This window comes from Centroberyx gerrardi, chromosome 16 (assembly GCF_048128805.1).
Source record: "Centroberyx gerrardi isolate f3 chromosome 16, fCenGer3.hap1.cur.20231027, whole genome shotgun sequence".
Taxonomy (NCBI): domain Eukaryota; kingdom Metazoa; phylum Chordata; class Actinopteri; order Beryciformes; family Berycidae; genus Centroberyx; species Centroberyx gerrardi.
In genome coordinates, this window is record NC_136012.1 from 22365824 (window position 1) to 22393029 (window position 27206).

A 27206-nucleotide genomic window follows, 5' to 3' on the forward strand; every position below is an offset into this window, starting at 1 on the left:
GTGACTAGTTGATGACACTAGAAGCCAACAGGAGGGTCAAGAATCTGTTATAGATTCATTGGATGCAATTAGCTCAATTAACAGCAGCTAACAGTCTGCATTATTGTAATGTACCGCCAACAAGACACAGACCAAATCAACAATGTCAGTGCAGTAAGACCAGAAGGGGAAGGTGGTACAAGGGCTATAGCACTGAAAAACGGAGGCAGAGGCGGCAGCCATACCAAATTTATGTTGGTCATTATTTGAAATTAGAACTCACTTGATATGAGAAGAGCAAAATGCCAACCCATGCGTGATCCAAGCAAGTCAATGAGCAGAAACTAAGTTGCTCAAAGAGTCATGGAGAGCCAATTAAAGAGCGAAGGTGTGAGGTGTGATAGATTGCTAATTGACTCATTTCAAAGTCATAGATCACCTCCTCCCAGTCTTAAAACTTGTGGAGTCATCAGCAGAGTGGGTGTGTGGTCCCTTCATGCAACTGCAGTTAAAGGTCAGAAGGTGTATCATTATTGGGTCTCATGTATAAAGGTTTCAAAACACTTTTTTTTGCTTACAGTGAAGGCCATGCTGCCATTTGAAATATATCTTGAAGCTAAAGTTTTTTCCTCCAAATTTCTGTGATATTAAAACGTCAATCTTCTATCTTCTATTGTTATCTCAGCTATGAATCATTAGATAAATGTTATTCTGCTGTTTGACACTGTTTATTTTGAATTCAATCATAATAAACCAGAAACAAACATTTTAAATACACTAGTGTTCTGCTCTGATTCAACAAACACTAGAATCAAAATGATCAGCTCATAACCAATAAAAAAAAACACAGCATGTTTTGAGGGAACACAATCCACTGTACATGTTTATTTACATTGCTCTTTTGTACATTTACTGTTCAGAGAGATGGGGCAGGGCGCTACATTCAAGGCACAATCAGTCACCCCAATCAATACAAATACTACAAATATGAAAGAGAAAAGAAAAAGAAAAAAGAAAATCAGGAATGAAGAAAATTCTTGTTTTCTTGTTGACTCCCTTGTAGTTTTGGGTCATGAAACAGAAAAACGTTAACACTGCTGTTATATGGCTTTTCCATGACAGAAGTGGCGTAGATGTCATCCAAGAATCTTGTGCGCTCACAAAGGGAATGTATACATTTCAGGAAAGACCAAACAAAAATATTCATCCCCCTTTAAGACATTATACCAGAAAATGGCAGAAAAAAAAATGGCAGAAAATGCTTTTTAGATTTTTTTTTTTTACGTGAAATCTACTCGCTGTGCTCCATTTTAAACTCTGTTATAAAATTTCAGACACTTATCTGAATGAGCAAAAAAAAAACAAAAAACAGCTCAGTTTTGAAAGGCTACTATTTATACTGTTTGCTTCAGTGATAAGTTTGAGCTACTACAGTAGATGAACAATGCTTCCTAGTCAATTATGGTGTGGGATTTGTGGTTCATTCTTGAGCGGCAAGAAAGTCAACTTCAAAATCTCTTAGGAAACACTCACTAAAAACCAGCATGTTTCTTCATCAAGCTTTGAATATATTTATTACTCTTCAAATGGTGGACGCCTCATTTTAGAACCAAAGTCTTCACATATTGCACACTCTGCTTAACTACAACAAAACACAGTCCAATTTCATAAAGATGTACTAAACCGACGTCACATCGGCAATGTTGGCAATAAAGTGACTATTAAATCGTTTGTAAACTTGGTGAAAGACAACAGCCTAAAGATTAAGTCAAAACAACATACAATGTTAGACTGTCTCTGTGGCAAGTTGTACTGAAACAAAAAAAAAAATTCATTTTTGTTACTTCAATTTTATAGTCACTTTGAGCGGTGTAGGTGAAATAAATCTCTGAAAATGTACAATTACAAGTTTGACACTGCAAGCACAACAAAATGCGCAATAAGGCTTTATAAATTGACTATTGGTTGCAAGTACAATATTGTAACAAAGAATGCCACAGTCTATACCAAAGTAGAAAAATAATGTAAACCCTTAGTGCAAGTGTTGTTTTTTTTTTTTTACCTTTTTAAATTTGAACTACTATGTCAAAAAACAAAACAAAACAAAAAGTAACAACTATTAAGGGACAATAAAGACCCTTGGGCTGGATAAGTTAAAGAAAGTGTCAAGAGATGTGCAGCTGCTGTTGAAAATGAAAACTAGGCCTCAAAACATCCTTCACTCATAATCTTTATCCCACCACAACTTAAAAAAACAAAACAAACAAAAACGGTTCTCTGTTGGTGCTCCAACTTAACTGCTCATCACCTCATCAGCAGCAAGAGCTTTGGCTAAGTGGTACCCAGTTGGTAAACAAAAAGGAGGCCATTTTATCTCTGCTTCAAATGCAATTTTAGTTTGTTGGTGGATAAACATGTCAGTTACAATTCTGGAAACAATGTCAACCTAAGAGAAGAAAAACCATGTTCGATGAGTCTGGGTAACGGTCCTCAGGCAACAAACTTGTTCTTAGTGGTTGAGCCGCTCTTTGTGGCCGTGTCTGCATGCGACTGGTATCCGATGATCACTTTTGGTGGAACACCTAATCTCTCTTTATACACACGCCTAGAAAGACAAACAGCACACAAACGTGTATTATGTATTAATAACTGGGTGATAAAATCAACAACTCTTGAGAAGGCCATACAGTATATGGCACATGAAAGTGATCAATAGATAATCCACATTTAAAAAATAAAACAAAATCTTCAAAGCACGTGCCTAGCTAGCTCAGAACTATAAGCCTCTGGTTAGTGTTAGCTAATGTGGCTCTGTGGTCCGAAAAACACCCAAGAATAAGCTGTGCTAAACTGCAGGCTCCAACAAGCAACGATTGGCTGAATTTGCCCAGTTCTAAGTTGTATTGCTTGGCTGCCCAACTCCAGTTTGTATGGCTATGGTGCGATCCAGATGGGGTTAAACCAGCATGGATAAGATGTTTCTAAAGACTCCCTTATGGAATAACCCATTTTTACCTGAATCAATAATAGATGGGGCAGCAAGTAAATGGAGACAAAATGGCATCCAAGACGTTGGGGATCTTTGTAAAGATGCTCCAATGATGGACTTTGCTACCATCTGCGGCACATTTCAGTAACCTCAAGCTAATTTCTTACACCAAGTACTAAGTATTTACAAATAATAAACTGGGTTAACAATAACACAGAAATCTCCTTCTCTAGAATAAATTCCTACAGGAAATATGGACTGTAAAGGCAATTATATCCACGATAATTTGAGAAAAACAAACAAAAAATGTCCTAGCTGTCACTCAGCCATAAGAGACTTGTTACATATGCTATGAGGTTGTGATACTTCACAGCATTACTGGAAATTTATTCATGTGCAACTTTCAAAGCCAATGGATAAACAGATTAATTGGACCCCCGCATAGCTATACGGGGAGATCCAAAACTGCTGATTGAATTCACTATTAATCAGAAGGGGAAGTTTATTCTCCTGGCTATGTCAGCAGCAAAGATATATATATTATGGTAAACTGGAAATCTGGTGCACCCCCAAGTGTTAAACAATGGTGGAGTGGATTCATCTCATACTGTGTTCCAGAAAAGATCATGTACAATGTCAGAGGGAAGCCAGATCAGTTTGTTAAAATCTGGGGTCCCCTAATTGAAGCTGTTCCCATAATGGAAGCTTTGGTTAATGAACACAATGCGTACCAGAAAGAATGACTAACTGTAATAAACTGTTGTGGGGGTTTCTGCTCCTGGGATGGTAATTCCAACCTTGGCAGACTCCTAGCTTAATGGTTATCTGTCAGTGGCTTTATGTGTCGGGATAACTCCATGCCACACAATGCTTATGTACGATAACTGGTACACTAAACGGCAATTTGAAGTGATGTTCTCCCGATGAGAGTGGTAGTATTGTGTTAAATTGTGAAAATTAAAAAGCAAACAAAAGATGCCTGGGTTACTCGATATTAACAGAGTTACTGTGGCATGTACACATCTTGCCGCTTTCACTTTTGGTTTTCACCGTCTGTGCAAACTCAGACTCGCACAGTATTATGAGTATATTTTGATGTCAAAAACAAACATGGCAGTGAGCAGTACTTAGTATTGGGATAATTTAGTGAGAGGAATATTTTGTTTACTGGTTTAAAAATGGCAACAGGGAGACTCAATCACTCGATATCAAAAAAAGTGCCCAGAAACAGCTCAACAAAAATGACACCTTAACCAGTGTATGGCCAAGAGCCGGGTTACTACTGTGCATGTAAAAGTAGTCAATTTAAGTCAATAAAGAGCTATTTGCCAAAACTGCCATTATAGCCGCTTTCATTGTTAGATTATCAAGGTGTCAAAATATGATAGATTCAGATTATAGATGATCATGCACATATGAAGGTCCAAATGAAGCTCTTTTAATGAAGTTTAAATTGAAACAAAGAGGATAATGAACTGAAGTCAAATTACTTAAAATATGATTCTGGAAGCATAGCATGCCTCACTAAACACATCCGAAAATTAAAGCATTTAACTGGTAATTTGTTATTGCTCTCATTATGCTAAAGTAGTTTTGTTAATTTGTTGGGGAGTCCAATATGGTTTCAGCATTTTGCTGAGTGGGCCTTAAAGAGCTATGGGTGTTATGGAGTCAGCAGTGCAAGGCTTCCATTTATTATAACTGACAGTCTGTTAATGTTTTCTTCCGTTTATTTTTTTTTTGTAATTAGCTGCCAATAATTAATGGTAACTTCAGCTCACCCTATGTGTGTGATGGCCTCTTTGTTTTCATAGTCTGTGGTCCATATTGCTATTTTATCTCCTTTGGCTCGGATGTTAATGACGGCCCCACACACGTCGTCACTGTGGTCATCAAAAGCTTCGCCCACAAGACACAGGAGCTGCAGGAAAAACACATAATTTCCAAAAACTTTACACATCCAAGCAATTCCTGCCGATAGGCTGGTTACTAGTTAATAAATAAGACTGAGAATGATATTACTACAACAGTAATACTATCTAATAACGGCATGGCTACACCGGTTGCGTTTCTGTTCCATCCGTTTGGGTCGCAAGGGTCGTATCAGATACGCGTGCTGTGTAGCTCTGGGGTAATTGTTAACAATAATAGGAAAAAAGGCTTTACTTTCATCTGACAACGGCATTATGCAACTGAGGAGCCTGAACTTACCGTCTCCAACCAGAACCGGTCCAGATCCGCCCTGCGCTGCTGCTTGGACAGAGTGATCAGCCAGCGACCGCCTCGCCGGTTCCGCTCATCCTCCCACATGGGCTCGATCCCATCCTATTTTCAAAGAAAGGGGAAAAAAAAGTAGTGTAGTTACCCAATAGGCCAGGACATATGGCAAACAGTTCAAACTACTGCCTTGTCTCCATTTGCCCTGTTCAGTCTGGCTGGGGATAGATAGCCTTGGCACGACATGCGTCACCACCGATTATCCAGGCAGGCAAAGTAGAGCAGGATTTGTAAACAAACAGATCTTGCACACCTTGAATAGTTTAGTTTCAGCGCTGAATACAGAGTATAGTGAAAAACACAGTAGACAGTTTCATTGTCATTCTTCTTCAAAAAGCTCAGTTTACGAAACATAAATTTAATGCCGCAAACAAAATTGTACGCTGTGATAAACTATTCCCCTTTGTACAGGAAAAGTCAACTGGACCTTGTGGCCATCTTTGACCAGGTTGAAGCAACTATCCATCTTCCATTAGAAATGAATGGGAAGGCGATGGAAAAAAACAAAGAAGCAAAAATGATCACACCCTTGAGCTATTCACAGACAGAGAAAATAAAACATTAGTTTACATGGTTCCTGTTACACAAGTAACAATAATTCTCATTTCAGAGAGCAGTATTGTCCAAGTGCTGTAGAACGTTCATATAAGATCAATGCTTGGCTCGTCTGATACAGGAAATTAGTTAACTCCAATTACTGTCCAGTCTCTGGCGCAAAAAAACAAACAAAAACAAATCACTACCAAGAATAAAATCTCGACATGCGGCTCAGGCTGCATTTAAAGGTAGAAAAGTAAAGACCATTTTTACTCTTCAAGATACAGCTATGAGCTTCTCATGGCTATCTAAAACTAGGGATGCACCAATGGCACTTTTTCAATGCCGATACCGATTACGAGTATGAAAGTTTAAGTATTGGCCGATACTGAGTACCGATCTGATCCATTACTTTTACTGAACAGTGCAGGCTTACTTCCTTAGTTTGGGGTCAATGGACAAAATTATTGAGATAAAATCCTTGTTTTTCCCACTGTTTGAGAAATACAGGCTTCTATGTGCCACAAAAGCATAAAATCAAGACAGTTTGCTTTTATTTCTTACATGTTACTCATGGCTTTCGGTATCAGATGTTAATCCTGGGTAAAATCTCCGATACCGATATTCCATTTTAGCCTGGTATCGGCACTGATACCGATACCAGTATCAGTATCGGTGCATCCCTATCTAAAACAACATAGAATCCCATGAAACGATATGAGCTACAGAGAGTTTAAAGGGGGAAAAACATAGATAAACTTTAGAGAGACAAACCACCAGTGAACTGTTTCGGTCATAACTGACCCAGGGTGACAGCTGCAAAGTGCTCTGTTAATTTGGGCAGGGTGAGTTACTGAAAGAGGTCTCAGGACTCTTAAGATACAGACCGACTGACAACAGAACCCTGTCAAAGTGGATTCTCCAAGTAGCATATCATTTGGTGGATACTTTTATCCAAAGTGCCTTGTAGAACCGGGAGTGCTTTCCTTTCCAGTGGGCTAACATGCCATGCTCTACCCATTGAGCAATACAGAACCCACCAGGAAAATTACCACAAGGACAATTACCCCAAATTAAAGCCAATATCCATCAACAGCTGAAGCTTGGACGATTCACAGTATTAGGTTTGATATCATGCAATGTCATCACCAGCAAAAAGACAAAAGCAAAAGCAAAGCTCCCTTACCTTAAACAGCGAGTAGTCGCAGCCAGACATCAAGTTACTCGATAGTTGAATGTGATTATATAAACTGGGAAAGAAAAGACGGTTAATGCATTTTAAAAAGTATGTAACATAAAAGCGTATAACTGTGTCAGGCATAGTGGTCGAACAAGCTTTTTAACCAAATTATAGCACTTCTTCCACTCTCCTTTATTCGCCTTCCAAAACACAAGACACTCAAAACAACTCAATTTGTCTGTAACTTGGGACAAAAAAACAACAACTTTGAAGCTGAGCATTTCTGTCTGCATCACTTCAAATTATTCTCCAGTGGATACATGAGCCTGAATAATTCACCATCACCGGCAGAAAAGTGATTTTAAATCATCTTCCCACCTGTGGAGCTTGGTGCGTCAGCAACAGAATAAAATGTGTTTCGGGATAGGCTAGACCAGTTCTCCAGCCACAGGTGAAGAACAAATTGGCTATTGTCATCCCCAGGCGAGATTATATAACCCAGTCAACATGACCCGTTCATCTAAGGTACTTGTTTACAATAAGCTGCACTTGGAAATTTTAAAATCACTCACCACAATAAGTATATAAGAATTCATCTTGGTGGCAATGGGGCAGAGAGAAATGGATAACTTATCCAGTTTCGCAGTACATGATGGTACAGATGGTAAAGGGACAATGGGGAATCACATATAGTGCAAGGGACAGTGAAAGGTACACTATCAACTGTAGGCACAGCAGGAACAAAATACTACATAGGAAAAGTTCCAAAATATTATATTGCTGTTTGGGGGAAAAATCATTACTTTAAGTTGTTGATTTAATATTTCCAAAATATCAGAGGATCCAATCTGTATGTATTAGCATTTTGTCAACAAACGACTTAATTGGCTTACTAGAAAGCTTTTTATTTTATGCCATCACTTTCTCCCCAAATGGTGGAGCAAAACTCTTCATATATAGTTTGATGTTGTGCATAGCCATTAGTTCGGTCACTTATTTAACAATAATATGCTTACGCCCAAAAGTCTTCCACTGTGTCAAATTTGGAGATGAGACGGAGGTTGGCTTGCCATGTTTTACTCTTGTCATTCTTGAAAAACCAAAGAGCCCACCTGCAATTCAAAGAAGAGTCATTGATGTTGGGCTATAGCTGCAATGCATGCTCGTCTTCATCCGCCATGTTGCTCAGTGCATTAGACGATAAAATGTACAACTTACTTGTTTTGTAATGGATGTTTGATGTATGCTTCGGGCCTCACAATCTTTTGACTGGTTGCTTCGCATTTTTCCTTCTCAGCATTCGAAGGAATCAAAGTCGACACCTACGAAATAATAATAATAATAAAAAAAAATGATTTCTCTAAAAAGCAGGATGAAACAGGAAAGTGTCACAACCTTGCAGCTCTAACAAAGGGTTTGAGTTTTGTAAAAAAAATAAAATAAATAAAAATCACATTCAGAGAAGCAGCAACTTTCATTTTCTTGAAACCAGTGTTTCCACCTTTGAAACCTTCAGCAGAACAGTATTAAGAAACAGACAGCTATTCATTATTCTCTACTCTGTTGTGTCTGCAACTGTAATGAAGGCTTTGCCAACTAAAATGCATTGGTTTCAATAGAATTAAGCTAATTTTTCCTGCAACTTTATCCAAATATGGATGACTTTTTTCATTTTTCGAGGTTAAAGTAGGGCTGGGCTGGGCAATAAACCAATATCATCGTTTCTGATTTTTCAACAGAATCATATTGTGAAGAAATAATGAGTTATACAGTGACTGTGACTTATCATGACACACAATTATGTTGTCCAAATGAATGATACAGTGATACAGTTACCGATCCAGTTAGTGATTAAAATCTCTCACAAAATGAGATCTGAAACACATTTGAGAATGTTACTGGAAAGTTTTATCATACTATTATCATGATTTTGCATAGGCCTAAATTATCTACATCCAAATAATTCCTTAGGATTATCGTGATATTAATTTTGTCCATATCGCCCAGCTAAAACCAGTCCTTGCCTGTGCTAAGGTTAAATAGAAGTCTCTTTGGGCGACCACAGGAGATCAGTCTACACACTAGTTAACACGGTGTACACATTAGAAAAGAAAGGCATTTGGATGATTATGCCTCTGTTGGCAGATAGCGTGCATTTACTTCAATTAAAAGGACAGTGGCACAGCGGAGGTATGGATCGGGTAAACAATTCAGATACTGGCAAGGCTGACTTTGAGGGTTGAAACATAAGAGAAAGCCTGAAGTGTTGCCAGGTTAGAAGCCAACTGTGTGGGAGATGCCACATTTCTAAATGACAGATAAATAAAGCTGACAGGCTGCTGACGCTTCGTCCTCTCACCAAGTTCATCTGAGGCCAGGTACCACCTGGGACTCTGCTTGGTCAAAACGTTTTAATGGGGCATGTTTTTAAACCACGCAGCGGTATTTTAAGCATTCGTCAAGAGCGTATAACCGTGGAAAGTAAAACGTCTCCACAAACCGACAGTTAGTTAATTGATGTAAGAAACTGTAGCTAAGTAACATGTACAAGTTCATTACAATGCTAACTGCTGTTAATGTTTGGTTAGCGAGTTCTGTTGGTGTCAACATTACCTGTTAGGGATAACAGGAAGTTACCGCAGCGAAAAACAAAGCTGCTTCGTATTACTTGACTTGATAGGTCTGTTTTACATGTTTCTAGATTGTAGACTATCGAAACAAAGCAAAAAAAGCGGTTAAAAGAAATAATTGCTGTACGGTTGATTTTTAAATCTTTCCCGAGACCACAGAATCACGTTTGACTTCCCTAACACCAAATGAATGGTAACTAACGTTAACGTTGTTGTTTCTTATCAAAACTCAGTCGCTAGTCGTCTGTATTACTGGTGAGTGGACACTTGCTTGAGGAAAGCATATTTACCAGGGTAAACGCCTAATGTTAATGATTTACCAATGTTTTATGGCACACTCACCACTAGAGCGGTCGCCATCTTCTGGAAATCTGATTCACAGTTTTTGGCGTGTGTTAAAATACCTGATTGGACCATCTGGTTCACGACATCACGCATGCGCAAGAAGAACCCAACTATAGCAGGCAGCAAGACATGTAATTATAATAGCCAAAACTAGATAATATTATTGATCCATTATAGAGCTAGTCACAGGGCAGGGTGTGGGTCACAAAGTCATCCACTTTCAGCTTCGTGTTATAATATGCAAATATAATACCTCAAAATATTTAATTATTTTACTATTTATTAATATAATACCCATCAATGGATAGGTAATTCGGAAAAAAAAGCCCAAACTGAACTGATAAAAAAGAATGTTTATAAGGTAGTAGTGTATTACTTAATTGTTCTTCCTGCAATTACAATAGATTAGCTCAGATGAAATTTTAATGATCCCTGTGGAGCAATTGGCCATTAGATGTACTCCCTGTAGTGTAATAGTAATAAAAATCATCATGAACTCTTTTTAGGTCTTACAAAAGGCTTTGTAAACAATATAAGCCAATAAGATTAACAAGTTAAAAGATATGTCTGTATAAAAACGTTAACAAAATATTTAGAAGACGATAATGATTTTGCCAGGTTCAGTTGCTTAGGCATGGCTTTCCAAAGCCTCTGCGCCCAGACAGAAACGGCCTTTTTCAGTCCAGCTGAATCAATCCCAGTCTTTTAGAACCGTTGGGGAAATGATAGAGGTTGCTGGATGAATCATTCATTGTCAGTGCGCTACTGTCTGCATACTGTGTGGGCGGCAGGGTGACCTAGTGGTTAGAGACCATCTCTTAACGGAGAGATCACAGGTTCAATCCCTGCAACAGTCAGCGAGGCCATCAGTAACCAAACATCCTGTAGAAGTGTCCTTGAGCAACAGACAGAATATCTTCCAGCTGACTCATTGCAGATTGTTCTGGATAAGAGAATTATACAAATGCCTAAAATGTAAATGTATTGTAATCGTATAAAGCAGCTACAGCATCACATTTGCCAGTACATGAGCAACAAACACCAATTAGAATAACAATGCAATTTGAAAAACTTTAATGACCACATTGAGACAATTTCACATAAGCATTATGCTGTGAATAAAGAATTATGTTCTAATACTGAGAGGTGTGTAATCACAGTAAGTGCAGAAAATTAAGCGCTATAGCCATGAACGGAGATTGTGTAAAGGCCGGATGTGATGGATGACTGTGTTTTAGGCACTTCAGAACGTCAGCACTGTGCGGATACTGCAATGAAAAAAAAAGAGAGCAAATTAGGCTGAGAAAACCATAAAAAAAACTGAAACTACAGTCAACAGAACAGGAGAAAACACATAATCAAAGTGCTTTAGAAAGCAACAAAGGAGACAAATGAGAATTAACACAGTACAGATTTCGAGAACTGCGGTTGCAGAACTGATCTGCTCACCTCTTTCCAGCATGCATGAGGTCAAATCCCTCATTGATCTTGTCAAAGGGCAGGGTGTGGGTCACAAACTCATCCACCTTCATCTTCTTGTTCATGTAGTCTTCCACCAGTTTAGGAACACTTTCCACACTCTTCCAACCTGGGGGGGGGGGGGGGGGGGGGGACACCAAAACCTCTAAACTCTAGTGACTGCTCCTTGGCTCTCAGACGTTTTATTACTACCTGAATGATCATAAAATACTAACCCTACTACTCATACTGATATTAATAATCATTTTAATTTGATGGCAATTTTCCATCTCTGAGCACAAATTGCATTCCAGAAAATATAAGTTTTGTGTTGCAATTGAAAGCCTCTCTAATGCGTAGGGGAGGACTTTTTACAGAACCTAGGGGCTGTTGGAGAAAAAGCTTGATCGCACATTGATTTTAATCTAGTCTCTGGAGCTGCTAAGAATCCCAAGTAAAATTACCTAAAGGGGGTTTGAAGACACAGAAACTCTGTGGAACTGTAGCCAGACCGCATCAAGCCTCGCACGACAACAATAAGAGATTCCCTAAACCCAGTCACTCACCTCCAAAGGCGGTGCCCCTCCACACTCGGCCCGTGACCAGCTGGAAGGGTCTGGTGGAGATCTCCTGTCCCGCCCCGGCTACCCCGATGATGACGCTCTCGCCCCAGCCTTTGTGGCACGCCTCCAGAGCGGCTCTCTGAAATGATAAATTGGCCGTCATATTGCTGGTTTCCCCTCAATTGTGAACTCATGAATGCCGCTTTATATGCTGCCAACTGTTGTGTACATGGGGCACTATATCTTCTGCACTGGCCTTTTCCATGTACACAAAAGAGCCCACCTGGGATGATAAATGAACATTGTTAACTTGTGAACATTGGTTTATGTATTGCTTATTGCTTTATATGATATGCATTATGTTTTCTGTGCTGGCCGTTTCAAACTGGATTTCCTTCAGGACAATAAAATCACATCATAAGTACTACATGAGTTATAGAGAGAGAAATCATGTGTGGCTTTTGCTTGATAATAGTGCCCTCTGATGGAAAGCAGTGCAGCAACATCCTTCACTTTACACGACTAAAGCCATAACAATAGACATTACTTTGCTAAGTTACTAAGTCACCAAAACAGGATGAGCTGTGGATACACTATATAAAACTAAACAGAGTCTCAGAATGATTCTCTTATAGTATCTCTACAACTCCTACAATAAGACAAACAGCAGCCATTAACAATTGTTTGGCTTCCTCATTTCTTGCTGTGGAATAGCCAACTGCAGCTGATCATCAGCCAATCACATACTACCGTTGCTATATACAGTATATATGTCCCATCTATTACTGGAGCATCACCGGCCCTACAGCTAGCAATCAGCCATCGTACAGTAGCACGGTGATGTGATTGCTAGCAGTGTGAACACATGGTCAGTCTCACCATGATTCCCACGTTTCCAATGCACTCAAAGGAATAGTCCACCCCTCCGTCAGTCATCTCCACCAGAACCTCCTGGATGGGCTTGCTGTGGTCCTTGGGGTTCACAAACTCAGTGGCTCCAAACTCCTTGGCTTTCTCAAACTTGTCAGGGTTGATGTCCACACCGATGATCCTGGTTGCCCCGGCAGCCTTGCAGCCCATAATGACAGCCAGGCCGACGGCACCAAGGCCAAATACAGCACATGTGGAGCCAGGCTCAACCTGAAAATGCACAAGAAGGAGAATAGGAAAATAAGCATGCAAGTATTACCAAATTATTTTGCAAATAGCAAATCGATGTATGAATTGAAAGGGGTTTGGGTTGATGTCTCCTGGTCATTTATTGGACACAAAAAAAAAAGGGAAGCTGGATGTTCTTGTGACATACTCAAAATTTCTCTTTTAAAAAAAAACAAATGTAGGGAAACACACCAGGGGTCAAAAAGGTGACAAAGACCTTAAGATACATTATAGTTCCTGGGGTATGGGGGTCATGATCCCCTGGAGAGAAATCTTTGTAAAATTTGTGTTTTTAATCCTATTTTTTTTTTTTTTTTTTTTAATAGTATATCAAAAACGAACTCTTTAGGGTCAGGTTAATGTCACAACAAAAATCATTCTAAAGGGTAACTTTGGTTCAAAGGATGAACTGACTTGCCATCAGTTGGTTGAGTAACAGGTAGTCCGATAACGTTGTATACAACAAATATTTATTTCTCCCATTGTGAAACAGACCCGCCCCACTCCACACACACGCAAATTATTTTCTCATTGAATTTACACGAGTCATATGGGTGACCCATTTTTGGATAAAAAAAGGGGAATACTGCTGAAAGGTGACAAGTTTGCATCCCTGTAGTAAGTGCTTCGTTTCTTTTTGTTGCTCTCTGAAGCACCTTGCAACAAACTTGTTCTGCAAAAAGTGCTTTTAACATAAAAGGTGTTTTTCAAATGGCGGTTACCTCACTTTAGAACAAAACTCTTCAACAAATGTTTTCTATTTTTCTAGGGAAGCAGGTTTTATAGTGTGGCCTGCAGTCTGTGATCGCAACACCCACCTTGGCTGTGTTAAGGGCAGCACCGTAACCTGTGGAAATGCCACATCCAAGAAGGCACACTTTGTCCAGCGGAGCTTTCTCGTTCACCTTGGCCAGAGAGATGTCAGCCACCACGGTGTACTCGGAAAACGTGCTGGTCCCCATGAAGTGGAACAACTGCTTTCCCTTGCAGGTGAAGCGCGAGGTCTTGTCGGGGAGCAGGCCCTGGCCTTGGGTTACTCTGCAGGGTGGAAGCACAGGGAAGAGGGGTTTCTTTTCATGAGTATGATGACACTCTGTTGCTCTGTACTTAGCTGCAGGCGGAAGCTCAAACTGATGATGAGAGACAAACTGAGCTTTGATTTGGCCGCCCTGGGGTGGGACACCTGAGGCTGGAAGTTCAACTACTGAGGTTGTAAGTTCTACCAATAAGAAAGGCAGTAATTTATTCAGCTCAGCCTTACAGCTAGATACAGTCAGTAACTCACTAACTCAAGGATGAATTAATTAGTTTGACAACTTTCCTAACAATTCTCCTAGAGTCACACTGTGCAAAAATCTAAGTAGGTTGCAACTGAAGCCTACATTACCTGATTTTCTGGCAAAGGTTGGTCTTGGGATTTTTGCAGAATTTGCATTCGCCGCACTGTGGCACGTACAATGGGATGACAGTGTCACCTTGGTGAGAAAGAGGATTGTCAGTCAAGTAATTATCCATGCAAGGAATAGCAATTCCTGAGTTTGCATAATCAAGTCAAGTGAAACATTCAGGGTTCAGTGTTCTGTCTGGCAGCTCCTCACCTGGTTTGAATTTGGTGACACCCTCGCCGACACTCTCGACCGTCCCGGCACCCTCATGACCCAAGATGACGGGGAAAAGTCCCTCAGGGTCACTGCCGCTCAGAGTGTAGGCATCAGTGTGACACACTCCTGTGGCAAAGATCTGAAGGGCACATTATCATTTTAAGTCAGACGATATGATATTTTAGCAAGATTCAAGCCTGGGATGTAAAAGTTTTCAGGCCTGATCTTGTAATGAAGCTGAACAAAGTGCCTCAGTTTTGAAACAGCATAATCACTCTCATTATTATCATATAAGTCTGTTTTAAAACTGGCTTAAAACAGATGGGTAGATGAAATGCTGGAAGGGGAGAATGTAGAGTCGTACTGTTTTCAGTTACTCATGATGAGATTCTCTCCAAAAACAGGGCCAAGAAGGCAAAGCTGGATACATTCCAAAGACCGCTTCCTCACAGCTGGCCTTATAAATCTTTTAGGCAGGACTCTTAACAGTTTTTCGTTATTCAAACTGGTCAGACTGGCTCCCGGCCAAGCAAAGCCTGAACAGTGTGTCTTAGCTTTATTGAGCTCTGAAGTGAAAGAATAAAAATGTCTACAGTATTTGAATATAGCACTTAGTAGCACTGTAACAAAGTAATTGTTGTTATTTGGTGTTTGTGATGTATTCATATTAGATTGGTGACGTGAATGCTCAAAGGAAAAGGAGAGAGCCTTTTAGGATTTTTAATTTTAAAAGTTTGTACCCTAATCAATGTGAATGAATTTGTATAGTCTGTACTTTTTATGTTTTGTGTTATTTATCAATAGGCTGATGCTTTTGTCATGTGTTCAGAAAAAAATCTAAGACTGTGACCTAATTTCTGATTGGTCTGTTGTTAATCAGTGGGGCTTTTCTGGCATGGAGGAAGTGTGGTTTACCTTGATACGGACTTCATGAGCCTTAGGTGGGGCGACCTCCACCTCCTCGGTGGAGAGAGGCTTCCCAGCCTCCCAGGCAACAGCTGCCTTGCACTTGATCACCTGAGAGGATGCAAACCGCAAAATGTTGTTCAATCAGCATCCAATCGCTGTACTGCATCTGAGTGAGTGTAGACATACAGGGAGAAGCGTGTCAGTACAGGGGCTGTCTGTGTGTGTGTGTGTGTGTGTGTGTGTGTGACACAGGTCTAGCCGGTTGTAGCCTACAGTATACACCCTTTGAACTGCATTCAGGCTTGTCATGCATGGACGCCTTTCAGTAGGTTACTGTTTAAGTCAGTGGCCTTCTACAAAACAGAAGCACAATTTGTTGCTTTTATGAATGGGCGAGACGAGACTCCTACTAATCCTCTACTAAAATTAGTCTTCACGTATTTCATTTTAGTAGCTTTCTCGAAAAAACCCCACTGTCTCTCTAGATAAGCACTGCTGTAACTTGCACATGCCATTTGCGACTAACTGACCAAAGATCCCTGTTAAGTACCGCCGGGTGAACAGTGTTTCTTTGTACTAGTTCATTGAAAGCGAAGAATGAATGCGGATTATTTGAGAGTTCCTCAAACCTTTGCGCTACAACTAAGACTTTGCAAACACCGCGACAACAGCACAGACAATAGGGACAGCGCAATGAAGAGAGGAAGATTGTGCATTTTGTAAGCTTCGCACTTACTTTCCCAGCTGTCTCCATGTTCCTTCTTCCTCTACGAGAGAAAGGGGCGGTGACGGCGGCCGCGAAATGATTTGCAGTCTGGACCAATCAGAAACAGGCGTGTGTTGCGTAAGCGTGACAAAGGCCGGGTGGGAAAAGTGTTCAGTAGGAAATGTATGGAAGGCATGGGGCCGGGGCCGTTAAGTACAATATACTGCATATTATAGCCTATGCATTTATTTTTTTAATTAAAATAAATTCAATTTCATTTTATTCGTTATTTTCCATGCAATTGCAGGTACATCATCACATGGATCTGCCGGAAGGTATAAATGTTGGACAAAAATCTTGAAAAATACCCATAAATTGTTTTCACGGCTTTTCTATTAGCAGTTATAAACACAAATGCAACAAAAAAATGTTTTTATTGCTGCAATTTTATTTGTGAACAAAGATAACTGATTAATTAGTATGCACTTTCTTTTCCCTTATTTATATGAAAGAAGTCAAATATATCTTTGAGCAACACAACAAATCAGTATACAAATGTTTAATTGGGAATCTATGAAAGATGTGGATGGTCCAAGAAAACATTGAAGGGAAGTTTGGATATCACAAACTGTCAGAATGTTAAAAAATATATAATAAAAGTCTTGGATATAAACTTTTCTAAGGGTGACTTTCCAGACTTGATAACTTCTATTTTGAGTTATTTAGGGAATTACCTGACTAGAGTTGGAAACCGCCTTAATGTACAGAACCAGCCTCTATTAAAAGCTCCTGCAAAGTTTTCCTAACCTCCTGGGTAAAACTTTGCCTAAACGGTAAAACATCCTAGAACCACAGTTGAGACTGCACTCATGTACTATGTCTAAGATTCTTGCAAGACTTAAAGTTTTGAGGTTCTTTAATGACAAACCTAAGTTGAAATAAAAAAAAGAAATGTATAAAATACCTTGAGCACCCTGATGAAACTGCATCACTAAGCCACACACGCACAGGATTCAACATGATTCACAGGAGACACATAGTTGCAAAGCACCCTTTAATCAAGGATTTTTCTTAACAAAAAACTGACAATACTTCGCTTAAGATTTTACAAATTGTGAGTATTAAAATATTTTCAACTGATGTCAAGCATAAAAGTCAGATCTGCCACACATTTTCCCATTTTTGGAAAAAAAATATTCATAAAGCCGCCAGATTTGAGGTAAGGACATGAGTCTCATCAACTTGAAATCATAATCAAAGTACAAACATGTGTGACATGGCAGAACGTTTTAACAGAATCAGCACAGGATAATGACCTGCTTTAACACACACAAGCATACGCCTGAATCCTTGAAATAAAATTAATGAAGATCCATCATTCATCCAGGACTGGTACAAAAAAAACAAAAACAAGAAACTCCGGTCAAGTAGTATAAAAAGATGCAACGTCCATATTCTGGTACTTGAGTCCAACAAGCCAGGCTCTGGCATAGAGAGACACCTTTTCATTTGAGTAGAAGAAGACTGGGAGGACAGGATCATACCAGATCATCACCGCTACATCATCTCCCACCTAGATGAGAACAGACAAAAGGAAATTGCATTGGTTTTATTGGCTGGAATTTTTATTTACGCCTACTGGTGCAGCATAAGGTCACAATTAAAAATACTCTGTTTTCCAGGAACTAAAAGTAATGGGAGTTCATTTCATGGAGAGTTTCAGAGTACAGAATCCAGACAAACCTCTGAATCCCCGGCCGCCACCGCCTCCTCTTCCCCTGAATCCTCCTCCCCGTCCGCCTCCAAATCCTCCGCCACGGCCGCCGCCTCCAAATCCTCCGCCCCTGCCGCCTCGGAAACCACCTGAAACAAAGACAATAGCAAAGCACAACCGTCAAAACATTCCTCCAAGCCATGACCTAAATGGTTAAAGAGCAGAGGAGCACTGAGTTTTGATTTTAACTTAGATTTGGCAGACATTTTAATCCAAAGGACCAAACAATTCCTTGAGTAAAGAGATTTTTTTACATGGCTATCCCAGTGGAAATATAAAACCCCAAGCTCTGGCAGTGTAAGTGTCATGCTCTACCCAGTAATAAACCATAGGACTAACTAAAATGAGACAATAAGTGAGGATGCATCACCTCCACGACCGCCTCCTCTTCCTCCACCTCTACCCCCTCCTCGGCCTCCTCTTGGCGGACCCTTCTCTCCAGGCGGCCTGGGGAGGAATCTCTGCAGTGGGAGGAGCTTCATTGGGTCTATATAGAACTGAAGGAGAAATCGTGTCATGAGGACTCCGGCAATAACTTTTCTGGCATTATGGAAAGCAAATAAAGTAAAATTTTAGGTGGACACCAAGGCACCTGAGGCACTGAAGGTGACATGTGTCTATACAGAAGTGCACAAATGCAAATATGATACTTCTATGGAAGACGTTTATACCTTCTGCAATTTCTTGAACGAAGACGCCTTCATATTTTCGGAGAGTTTGACTGAGAAATACTGCAAGACTGGGTCAAGGAATGAATCAGTAACAAAGCAACACAATGTCGAATTACTCCATCACAAATTGTCACAGAATTCATATTTCTTCACCACAGGCTGTGGAGAAGGTCCTGAGACATGAATGAGGGGAACAGAAAGGATACAAAGTCACGCAGCTGTCCAAATATCTCATCCACCTTCCCGATCTGCTCCTTGTTTTCCAGGTACACCGGGGCGTTGAAGTAGGGAACTTTATTCTCCTCTGTCGTACACTTACACACAATTTCATCCTCACATGGATGCATGAACTCTCCAAGTGCTGCAGGGCAGAAAGACAGAAAAAAAACAGATACAGTAAGTTGTTTACAGAGTAGACTGGTGTGGTATACCAGCCATTGTGACTGGTTGTTTTTAAATGTAGCAAGTTCCTTTCACTAATTTACCCAACAAACTGATTGTGTTCATATCCCACCCTGCCCATTTCAAAGGAAGTGAGTTTAGATGGAGTATTAAAAGAAATTGATTTCATTCTTCTTGATAACTTAAAAGTTTTAAGAAAATACAAAAGTAGTGGTCGTCAATGCATCAGTCTACTTTTCACCCTTGTTGAATCTGAACAAATAGCCCACAGACACTGACTAAACAGACAACCATCAGTTAGTATGATGCCCTGATGATCTTACCGACAACATAATCCGGGGGACCATAGTCTTGCTGTCTGTTGAAACCCCCTCTGCCTCCTCCGCGGTATCCTCCACCACCGCCTCGACCACCAAATCCTCCGCCGCCTCTGCCCCCTCCACCTCGGTTAAATCCTCCACCTCTCCCACCTCTTCCACCACCTCCTCTGAACGACATTTTCTTCAATACCTCTGTCGGAGGCAAAGACACAATTGAGGCATTTCGATTGATGAGTGTTACAATTCAGTACAGAATAAAAAGAACACAGTAGAGACACTTCAGTCAAGCTAACATAGTCTGACTCCAGCTCGACTAAGCATGTTTAGCAGTGCTAGCTAGCAAGCTAGGTCGATTTAGTCACTTAAACTAAAAACTTCGTACACATTTTCCAACACAACACAACCCATCACGTAGTTTCTTATCATAAATATGGATGTTGAAAAATTTACAACGCTCTCTACGCAAATTTTCAGCAATTTACTCACAGATTATGGTCCGCTAGTTGTGGCTATTTACTCTGCTGCACTTCCATGCGATAACAACACGTGTGACCACTGCCGCAAAGCTGTTCGGCAATGTCGCACTCGTCAAACTGTCGTAAAGTAACAGCTCCCACGCTCCCACGGTACGACCAAAGTCTAGAAACCGTCAGTTGCTTGTTGAACTGGACTCACAGTCAGAGAACTTGGTCAGTAGGTTAGTTTCCTAAACTCAAATGTCGATAAAAAGTGACATAACTTTATCCCTAATGTAGGCTACGCAGCTGTAACCATTCCTTATCAGTAACACGCCATAATTTATTTTATCCAATGCAGGTAAGAACTTCATCTAATAATGTCAACAGAGTGTCAGGTAAGAGAGAAAAATCCTTCATCCAGCAGTCACACACTCATTGTTAAAGTTTTATTAAGGCCAGGTCAGTGTGTGTGTGTCTGTTTACAATAACCAGCCAAGACCTTCCTCAAAGTATACAATAGATGCTTATTCTTCTTCAGGTGATCAAATGCAAGGCAGCTGTAGCATGGGAACCTGGGAAGCCTCTCTCCATTGAGGACGTGGAGGTGGCCCCACCTAAGGCCCATGAAGTCCGCATCAAGGTGAGCTGCTCACCCCAAATTACTCTGCAAGGAAGGAAGCATCAGCACATTCCTGCAAAGTTACTTTTAAACAGACCCAGAATCCCTAAGTCCCCCAATTCATATACCTGAGTTTTCATTAGTTGGGCTAATTAATTATTCCCATTGTTGTTGTAAATGTAAGCACATCTCTTTATATAATTGCATCATATTATACACCTGGTGTCAAGCTATACAGCTAATTTCCATTGTTAATAGGTGTTGATTTTTTCAGCGATAATTATTTGGAAGTGTTTGGAGAGTTGTTTGTCCAGTCATAGATCTGATAGATGAGATTACATTACATTAGATTAGATTAGGGAATTTTAATATCCTCACTGAGACAATTTGTTTTGCACCTTAAATACATAGTTACAGCAGACAATACTTCATATCACATGGGAAAAGTGGGAATCACCTATTGAAATAAAATGCATACTGTACAGTAATAATACAAGTTTCACTTTCAGATATGGCTTTGGGGCGGCTGTTCAAAACTATAAAAAGTATTAAATTAACTCTGATTGGTGTGGACTTTTATAAATACTGGCACAGCGTTGATTTTTACACTCTCAAACCTAACACTGACGATTTTGCTGTATAAGAGCAGGTGTTATGACAAAGACTAGAGCAGGAATAAAAAAATCTGAATAAAGGCAACTTGGATGTCCAGTAAGTTACTTTTAGCATTGTTACTTTAGTCACATAGGAAGATAATGTAGCCAGGAAACATTTGAATAAATTATTATCCCCTTTTCTTCCTCCTGTTGCTGGGAATATTGCCCGTCTATAGAGTATTTCCCCCAAAACTGCCTCATGTATCGCCACCCGAAATGTTTGAACAGATTGTAGCCACAGGAGTGTGCCACACAGACTGGGCATACCTGTATGAGACCGGACAAGGGATGAATCTTCGACCGTATCCTTTAGTCCTCGGCCATGAAGGAGCAGGAGTGGTGGAGAGCGTTGGCCCTGGTGTCACCAAGTTCTCACCAGGTAAAATAGTACGGCTTCCAATACCTGACACCAAAGTTTTTCTGCATGTTTTTATCCAAAAAAGTAAAGAATTTGAACTGACACACATGTATTTTTGGATTCTATGAAATTTCCTCAGCACATACACCACCATGAATTGAAAATTGAAAAACCTCAAAACAATATTGCATGGTTTTTAATCCGACTGCAGTGATGTAATATGTGATTCTGTTTTTATGTTGTTGCTAATCACACATATCTGTTATGTCTTGATTAATAATAATGATAAAGATAATACATTGCATTTATAAAGCATGCGTACATTTATATTTATATTACATGATACTCAAAGACACTTTACAAGAGATGAACAACTATATAAAATATATGAAAATTGACTCAAGACAAAGGATTCTAGGATTCAGGCCCAAGTCAATACTATTCCTCTGACTGAAGTTGTTTGTCTGCTTTGTAATGCATTCACAGGTGATAAAGTTATTCCTCTTTTTCTGCCACAATGCGGTGAATGTGAACAATGTCGCAGTCCTAAGACCAATCTCTGCAAGAAGAACTGGTAACTTCATTTTCAGTCGTCATCATATGTTTACACACACTCACTCACTTGCTTACATATTATATTGCTTCAGTGGTTCTTCACCTGGGGGTGGGGACCCCCAGAGGGTTGCGAGATAATTTGGGGGAGTCGCGAGATGATTCATGGGATAGGAATCTACAATACAAATTTATTATCAATATCTATTTGTTCTCATTTTCTCATTTTTTGTGTTCCTTTTTTTTTTTTCTCGTGAAATATTGAACAGTTTTCAGCCTCTAGCCTTCATCTGATAATTAATCAAATGAAACAACCTGAAAAGGGAAAATCTTTCTTTGGTTGAACTGTTCTCCACTCTGTATGCAGCTTGTGACGGTGGGTCGCGAGTAGCCATCACTTTGTTTTAAGGGGTCACAAGCCAAAAAGGCTGAGAACCACTGGTTTAAATTACTGATTGACATGTAGTATTTTGACTGAATCCTTTTTTCTTTTGCTTTCAGGGCCAATACACAAATGGGTGTATTAGCTGATGGCACCAGCAGGATATCTTGCAAAGGGCAGCAGGTGTACCAGTTCATTGGCGTCAGCTCTTTCTCCCAGTACACTGTGGTTCCTGACACCTCAGTCACAAAGATAAGAGACGATGCTCCTCTGGACAAAGTGTGTCTCCTGGGCTGTGGCGTCTCCACTGGCTATGGTGCCGCTCTCAATACAGGCAAGGTGAGGGAGTTCAGACCCAGTTGAGACTTGTGTCAGACATGATTTTAAAAACAGGGTTACATAAGAATCAAACAGCCAAATACATTGAGAATAAAATGTGTTTCAAGAACTGATTTATAAGATACCTCTTTAAAAGCTTCCACTTGACAAACAAAACCTGCCCATGCAGGTTGAACCCGGTTCCTCGTGTGCCGTGTTTGGGCTCGGAGCTGTCGGACTGGCGGCCGTCATGGGCTGCCAGGTTGCCGGGGCAACCAGGATCATCGCCGTTGACATCAACCCTGACAAGTTTGAGAAAGCCAAGGAGTTTGGAGCCACTGAGTTTGTGAACCCCAAGGACCACAGCAAGCCCATCCAGGAGGTTCTGGTGGAGATGACGGACGGAGGGGTGGACTACGCTCTGGAGTGTGTTGGGAATGTAGCTGTCATGGTGCGTGACTCAGTCTTGGGAGTAACTTCACATGGTCAACCTGCTATTTTTCATCAGTGGCTTGTTCTGAGAATTGTACACTACCAGTCAAAAGTTTGGACACACCACATTTTTCTTTATTTTTACTATTTTCCACATTTTAGAATAATAGTAAAGACATCAGAACTATGAAATAACACAAATGGAATCATGCAGTGACCAAAAAAGTGTTAAACAAATCAAAACTATCTTATATTTTAGATACTTTAAAGTAGCCGCCCTTTGCCTTGATGGAAAGGCAAAGGCTTTGGAAAGAAATTCATACATAGGCATCAACTTCACTATTTATATTTGCCTAAGAAACAAATTTCAAGCCTTTAGATCAAAATGGTTTTAAGAGAATGAATAACATAGTACGTTCAATTAGGTGTGTCCAAACTTTTGACTGGTAGTGTACATCAGAAGTTGAGTGTTTTCATATCTCTGGAAAAGCAGAGCTGATTCAACAGCTGGTACTGTGCGAGAACTTCTTCATATCTATGAAAGCAAACAGTCTAATATGCAGTGTCAGCACAGTACACAGTCGAGTATGCAGTAGGTGTGTTTAGGTCTGATCAGTGGACAGTTCTTGGAAAGCAAAATTATACTGTCGGGCTTCCTGAAAGTGCCATGGGCCTAATGAAAGGGAAATGAAAACTTAATAACTCCGGTCACATATCCTCGTAGCCTTTTTTTCCTCACCTCTAAGCCACTTTTCTACATCTGTGCTTACCCTAGTTCAATAACACAATCACTAGTTTCGTCAGACCCTGTGCAGAGATGTCTTTTTAAAATACGTATGGTGACAGGACTCTGTTTCTGTCCCAGAGGGCTGCACTGGAGTCTACCAGAGACGCCTGGGGCACCTGTGTCATCGTTGGATGGACGGAGACCGAAGAGATGAGCATCGTCGTCATGACTCTCCTGATGGGCCGCACCTTGAAGGGGACGTACTTTGGAGGTGAACTCAGCAGCTATGAGCTACGAGAAAGAAAGTGACCGGGCGTTTATCTGTGGAGTATCCAAAAAAGATATCCCACGTTGCTTCAGCAGCAAAGTAATTGCCGTAGTGAAACTTTAATGTCATGTATCACTGATCAAGGAAAAAAATAGCTATCTAAAACATGAACAGTAAACGTAAACGGTTTTGGTGTCAGTCCCTCAGAATCTCTAGACTCACCATTTTGCGCCGACATTCAACAGTCATGCCGAGAGAAACCCATTATATAAACAGCAGAAATACCAATTTCTCCACTGATAGTAGCCTCAATAGACCGTAATGCAATGCAGCTACAAGACATTGCATTTTGAATAAGGCGTGCGGCTGCAATCATAGACATGTAGATCACAAAAGTTTGAATGATCACACTATTTCTATGCCCATACGCCCACCTTTAATTAGAAATACTCTGGTTGTTGTCGAAAGTCATTCTGGGAAATGTAGGAAATCACTAACTGAAGTAGACGTAGACGAGGCAGGTTGAGGGAAAGTGGCTACACTAAAAAAGTAAATTTCAACACTTCATCACAAAATAACTCCTGGAATGCACTGAACATCACAGATTGATGATGTCTAACAGTGTAAGAGTATCCAAGGGTGCGTTTTTCATTTCAGTTGCAGATTACTGTGGGTTAGAAAATGGATGTCATGCTAAGAAACAGATAATGCAAGTAAACTTGTGTTATGCAGTGACTTTGATGAGCAAATTTTGAATATGTAGACATTTGTTTTTTTAAATGTCAGGACGAAATACTGTCTTCTTGTCACAGCTCTGCTTCTCTAGCCTCGGACTACAATCTACCCCCCAAATTTGTGTGTCATGAAGAGTCGGTTGCTTTAACCAGTTTTTATACTCCCCCCCCAGGTTGGAAGAGTGTGGAGAGCGTACCTAAACTGGTGGAAGACTACATGAACAAGAAGCTGAAGTTGGATGAATTTGTGACCCACAACCTGCCGCTGGATCAAATCAATGTGGCCTTTGACCTTTTGAAAAGTGGAAAAAGGTAAGACCTCTAATGCATGTGCGGGTGCTGGTGTGTTGATTTTAGGAAGCCTTTGCTGAAAACACCACACACACACATTTTGGAAAAAAGAATTCTTTCTATCATTCAATATTTCTAAAATATCTCAGCCTGTAAAAGTGTTATACTTTCATCAACTAAGGACATCTAAGGACTTCCCTGATATCCTGTAAACATTTTTGTGATAAAATAATTTTGTAAGAGCAGTTGGTACTTTTTTTTTTCAAATGGTGGCTACCTCAGAATGAAACCCTTCATTTGTACATCGTAGTATAGCATGAATAATAAACTTTGTTGCAGTATATTAGTGGTTATCAGCCTTATAGGTTTGGGGAGACATAAAAGCCCAGAGAAAATCTTTGGTTATTTGCGACAATGCATGGTAAATTATTGATTACTTGGAAAATGACATAAAATGTCCAGCGTGATCATACAAGAATGCCAACAACACCAATGGATTTCTCCCTTAAATGGAGGAAGAATTTAAGATCATAATCTGTCAAATTGAATTTTATAAAAATGTAATTAGTTAAGTCATTAATTTCCTTATTTTTTCTTTGGATTTACCAGTGTAACCCAGAGCTCTAGTCAAGAACCACTGTTGTGTATTAGATAATATATATGCCTAGAACCTGTCTAGTAGATAACAGCCAAATAATAATAGATATTATAGTAATTATAGTGGCATAACAGTAGCTGGTCATGTTTTTACACTGACTGTCATTGCAAAGCTCATTCACTCTCTGTACCTCAACTGGTCGTGGAATATCTGGAATATCATGGACTTCTGAAAGGTGTATTTCAGACAGGGAAAGTCAGGGAATTTGATAAATTACCCGGAGAAGTCAGGGAATATCAGGGAATTTTAAAAATGGGTGACTTTAAAGGAATATACCAGATTGTATTTTACAACTTGTTTCTCACATTTATTGCATTTTCAGCTGTTTTTCTCCACTGTTTACCCATTTAGAACTTCTCTGAACTATAAAACAACATTAACTAACCAGGAAGCAATCACATTTTTTGGTCATGAAAGCGCTCTGACTTAGTCATGGAAAAGTCTTGGAATTTTGCATCAGGGCGGTGGTGGAAACCCTGTTACTTAGACATATTTGTTTTTTTGTTCATGCTTTTTCTTTCTTTCAGCATTCGTTCCGTTATCAGTCTGTGACACCAGGAGCATAAACCTGATGGGTGACGGATTATCAGTTTCATGGACCTCAGACAAACCTTATGCATCTTCAGTAGCCACTCTTGTCTCCTCGGTGGTCCAGATATATTTTTCACGTGTGAATTACATTTTCATGAATTGGACTGAGTAGAGGAATCCATGACGCCGATGATGCCTTAATGATTTCACATCAAGGAGAGAGATGTAGCTAAAAGGGGACAGAAAGGTTAAATAAGAATTTTTAAGCCTTCAGATGATTGGAATATGGGTTGTGGAAAAGGAAATCCAGCTCAGTACTGGCGAGGTCATCCTAATATTTTGCATAGATATCTCAGGTACATGTGTAATTATTTTTGCTGTTTTTTTCCAAAGATATTGATGAATAATATGCTTTCTCTGCATGGCTTTGTGACAAATGATAATTTTGACCACTAGATGGCAGTCACACCTCACTTAAAGCTTCTATCTGTGAACATGCTGTACTCCATTCATGATTACAGTGCCTGTATACTACACTACATTTCTATCTGCATATTATTCTGCCTTTCAGTTTATATTAAATATACCAATTTTTCACTTTTATCTATCACTGACTTGATCAAAAGGGACAAACAGGTTATAGATTGTTGAATGCACTCATGTAAGACTTCGATTTGCCAATATGTATTTGCACCAATGTCACCGAGACAAATTCCCAGTACA

The 27206-nt window shown here is 39.9% G+C and overlaps 4 protein-coding genes across 6 annotated transcripts; 1 reads left to right on the forward strand and 3 right to left on the reverse strand.

Moving 5' to 3' along the window:
• Positions 1-833: 833 nt before the first annotated feature.
• eif4ea (eukaryotic translation initiation factor 4ea) lies at positions 834-9985 on the reverse strand. 2 transcript variants are annotated; one of them, XR_011785423.2, is made up of 8 exons: positions 9935-9985; positions 8181-8284; positions 7979-8074; positions 6969-7032; positions 5180-5293; positions 4750-4889; positions 2042-2584; positions 834-2010 (listed from the first exon to the last, which is right to left on the reverse strand). XR_011785423.2 is itself a non-coding variant. In XM_071922759.2 (7 exons), exons 1-7 carry the CDS (start codon positions 9950-9952, stop codon positions 2470-2472), a joined length of 651 nt encoding a protein of 216 aa, XP_071778860.1. In that variant the 5' UTR covers positions 9953-9985; the 3' UTR covers positions 834-2469. The 2 variants fall into 2 exon arrangements, 1 of the variants encoding a protein (XP_071778860.1); XM_071922759.2 differs by having other exon boundaries at positions 834-2584.
• A 1009-nt stretch (positions 9986-10994) lies between these two features.
• Positions 10995-16428, reverse strand: adh5 (alcohol dehydrogenase 5). Its single transcript, XM_071922758.2, has 9 exons — positions 16363-16428; positions 15633-15734; positions 14715-14856; positions 14504-14591; positions 13935-14154; positions 12838-13098; positions 11962-12097; positions 11387-11525; positions 10995-11205 (listed from the first exon to the last, which is right to left on the reverse strand). The coding sequence occupies exons 1-9, from the start codon at positions 16378-16380 to the stop codon at positions 11181-11183; spliced, it is 1131 nt and encodes a 376-aa protein (XP_071778859.1). The 5' UTR covers positions 16381-16428; the 3' UTR covers positions 10995-11180.
• An 892-nt stretch (positions 16429-17320) lies between these two features.
• On the reverse strand, positions 17321-20008 carry gar1 (GAR1 homolog, ribonucleoprotein). Its single transcript, XM_071922757.2, has 7 exons — positions 19986-20008; positions 19503-19691; positions 18984-19138; positions 18778-18837; positions 18477-18603; positions 18076-18195; positions 17321-17905 (listed from the first exon to the last, which is right to left on the reverse strand). The coding sequence occupies exons 2-7, from the start codon at positions 19675-19677 to the stop codon at positions 17895-17897; spliced, it is 648 nt and encodes a 215-aa protein (XP_071778858.1). The 5' UTR covers positions 19678-19691; positions 19986-20008; the 3' UTR covers positions 17321-17894.
• A 133-nt stretch (positions 20009-20141) lies between these two features.
• Positions 20142-27105, forward strand: LOC139929756 (alcohol dehydrogenase class-3-like). 2 transcript variants are annotated; one of them, XM_078289073.1, is made up of 10 exons: positions 20142-20188; positions 20316-20352; positions 20496-20597; positions 21461-21611; positions 22077-22164; positions 22644-22863; positions 23033-23293; positions 24140-24272; positions 25177-25315; positions 26480-27105. In XM_078289073.1, the coding sequence occupies exons 2-10, from the start codon at positions 20335-20337 to the stop codon at positions 26502-26504; spliced, it is 1137 nt and encodes a 378-aa protein (XP_078145199.1). In that variant the 5' UTR covers positions 20142-20188; positions 20316-20334; the 3' UTR covers positions 26505-27105. The 2 variants fall into 2 exon arrangements, with proteins under 2 accessions (XP_078145199.1, XP_071778857.2); XM_071922756.2 differs by lacking the exon at positions 20142-20188 and having other exon boundaries at positions 20224-20352.
• The last annotated feature ends 101 nt before the right edge of the window (positions 27106-27206 follow it).

Bases quoted from the DNA above. Each gene is read 5' to 3' on its own strand.
- eif4ea (XM_071922759.2), bottom strand. The intron at 5,294-6,968 runs GTAAGGGAGCTT...CTTTGAAAATAG, and splicing joins GCGACTACTCGCTGTTTAAG to GATGGGATCGAGCCCATGTG. The intron at 4,890-5,179 runs GTAAGTTCAGGC...TTTTTCCTGCAG, and splicing joins ACCGGTTCTGGTTGGAGACG to CTCCTGTGTCTTGTGGGCGA.
- adh5 (XM_071922758.2), bottom strand. The intron at 14,592-14,714 runs GTGAGGAGCTGC...TTTCTCACCAAG, and splicing joins TGTCACCAAATTCAAACCAG to GTGACACTGTCATCCCATTG. The intron at 14,155-14,503 runs GTAATGTAGGCT...TCCACCCTGCAG, and splicing joins AACCTTTGCCAGAAAATCAG to AGTAACCCAAGGCCAGGGCC.
- gar1 (XM_071922757.2), bottom strand. From the start codon at position 19,677: ATGTCGTTCAGAGGAGGTGGTGGAAGAGGTGGGAGAGGTGGAGGATTT. The intron at 18,604-18,777 runs GTATAAACGTCT...TTTCTCCTTCAG, and splicing joins CGTTCAAGAAATTGCAGAAG to TTCTATATAGACCCAATGAA. The intron at 18,196-18,476 runs GTGATGCATCCT...TCTTTGTTTCAG, and splicing joins AAGAGGAGGCGGTCGTGGAG to GTGGTTTCCGAGGCGGCAGG.
- LOC139929756 (XM_078289073.1), top strand. The intron at 22,864-23,032 runs GTGAGGGAGTTC...CTGCCCATGCAG, and splicing joins CCGCTCTCAATACAGGCAAG to GTTGAACCCGGTTCCTCGTG. The intron at 25,316-26,479 runs GTAAGACCTCTA...TCTTTCTTTCAG, and splicing joins CTTTTGAAAAGTGGAAAAAG to CATTCGTTCCGTTATCAGTC.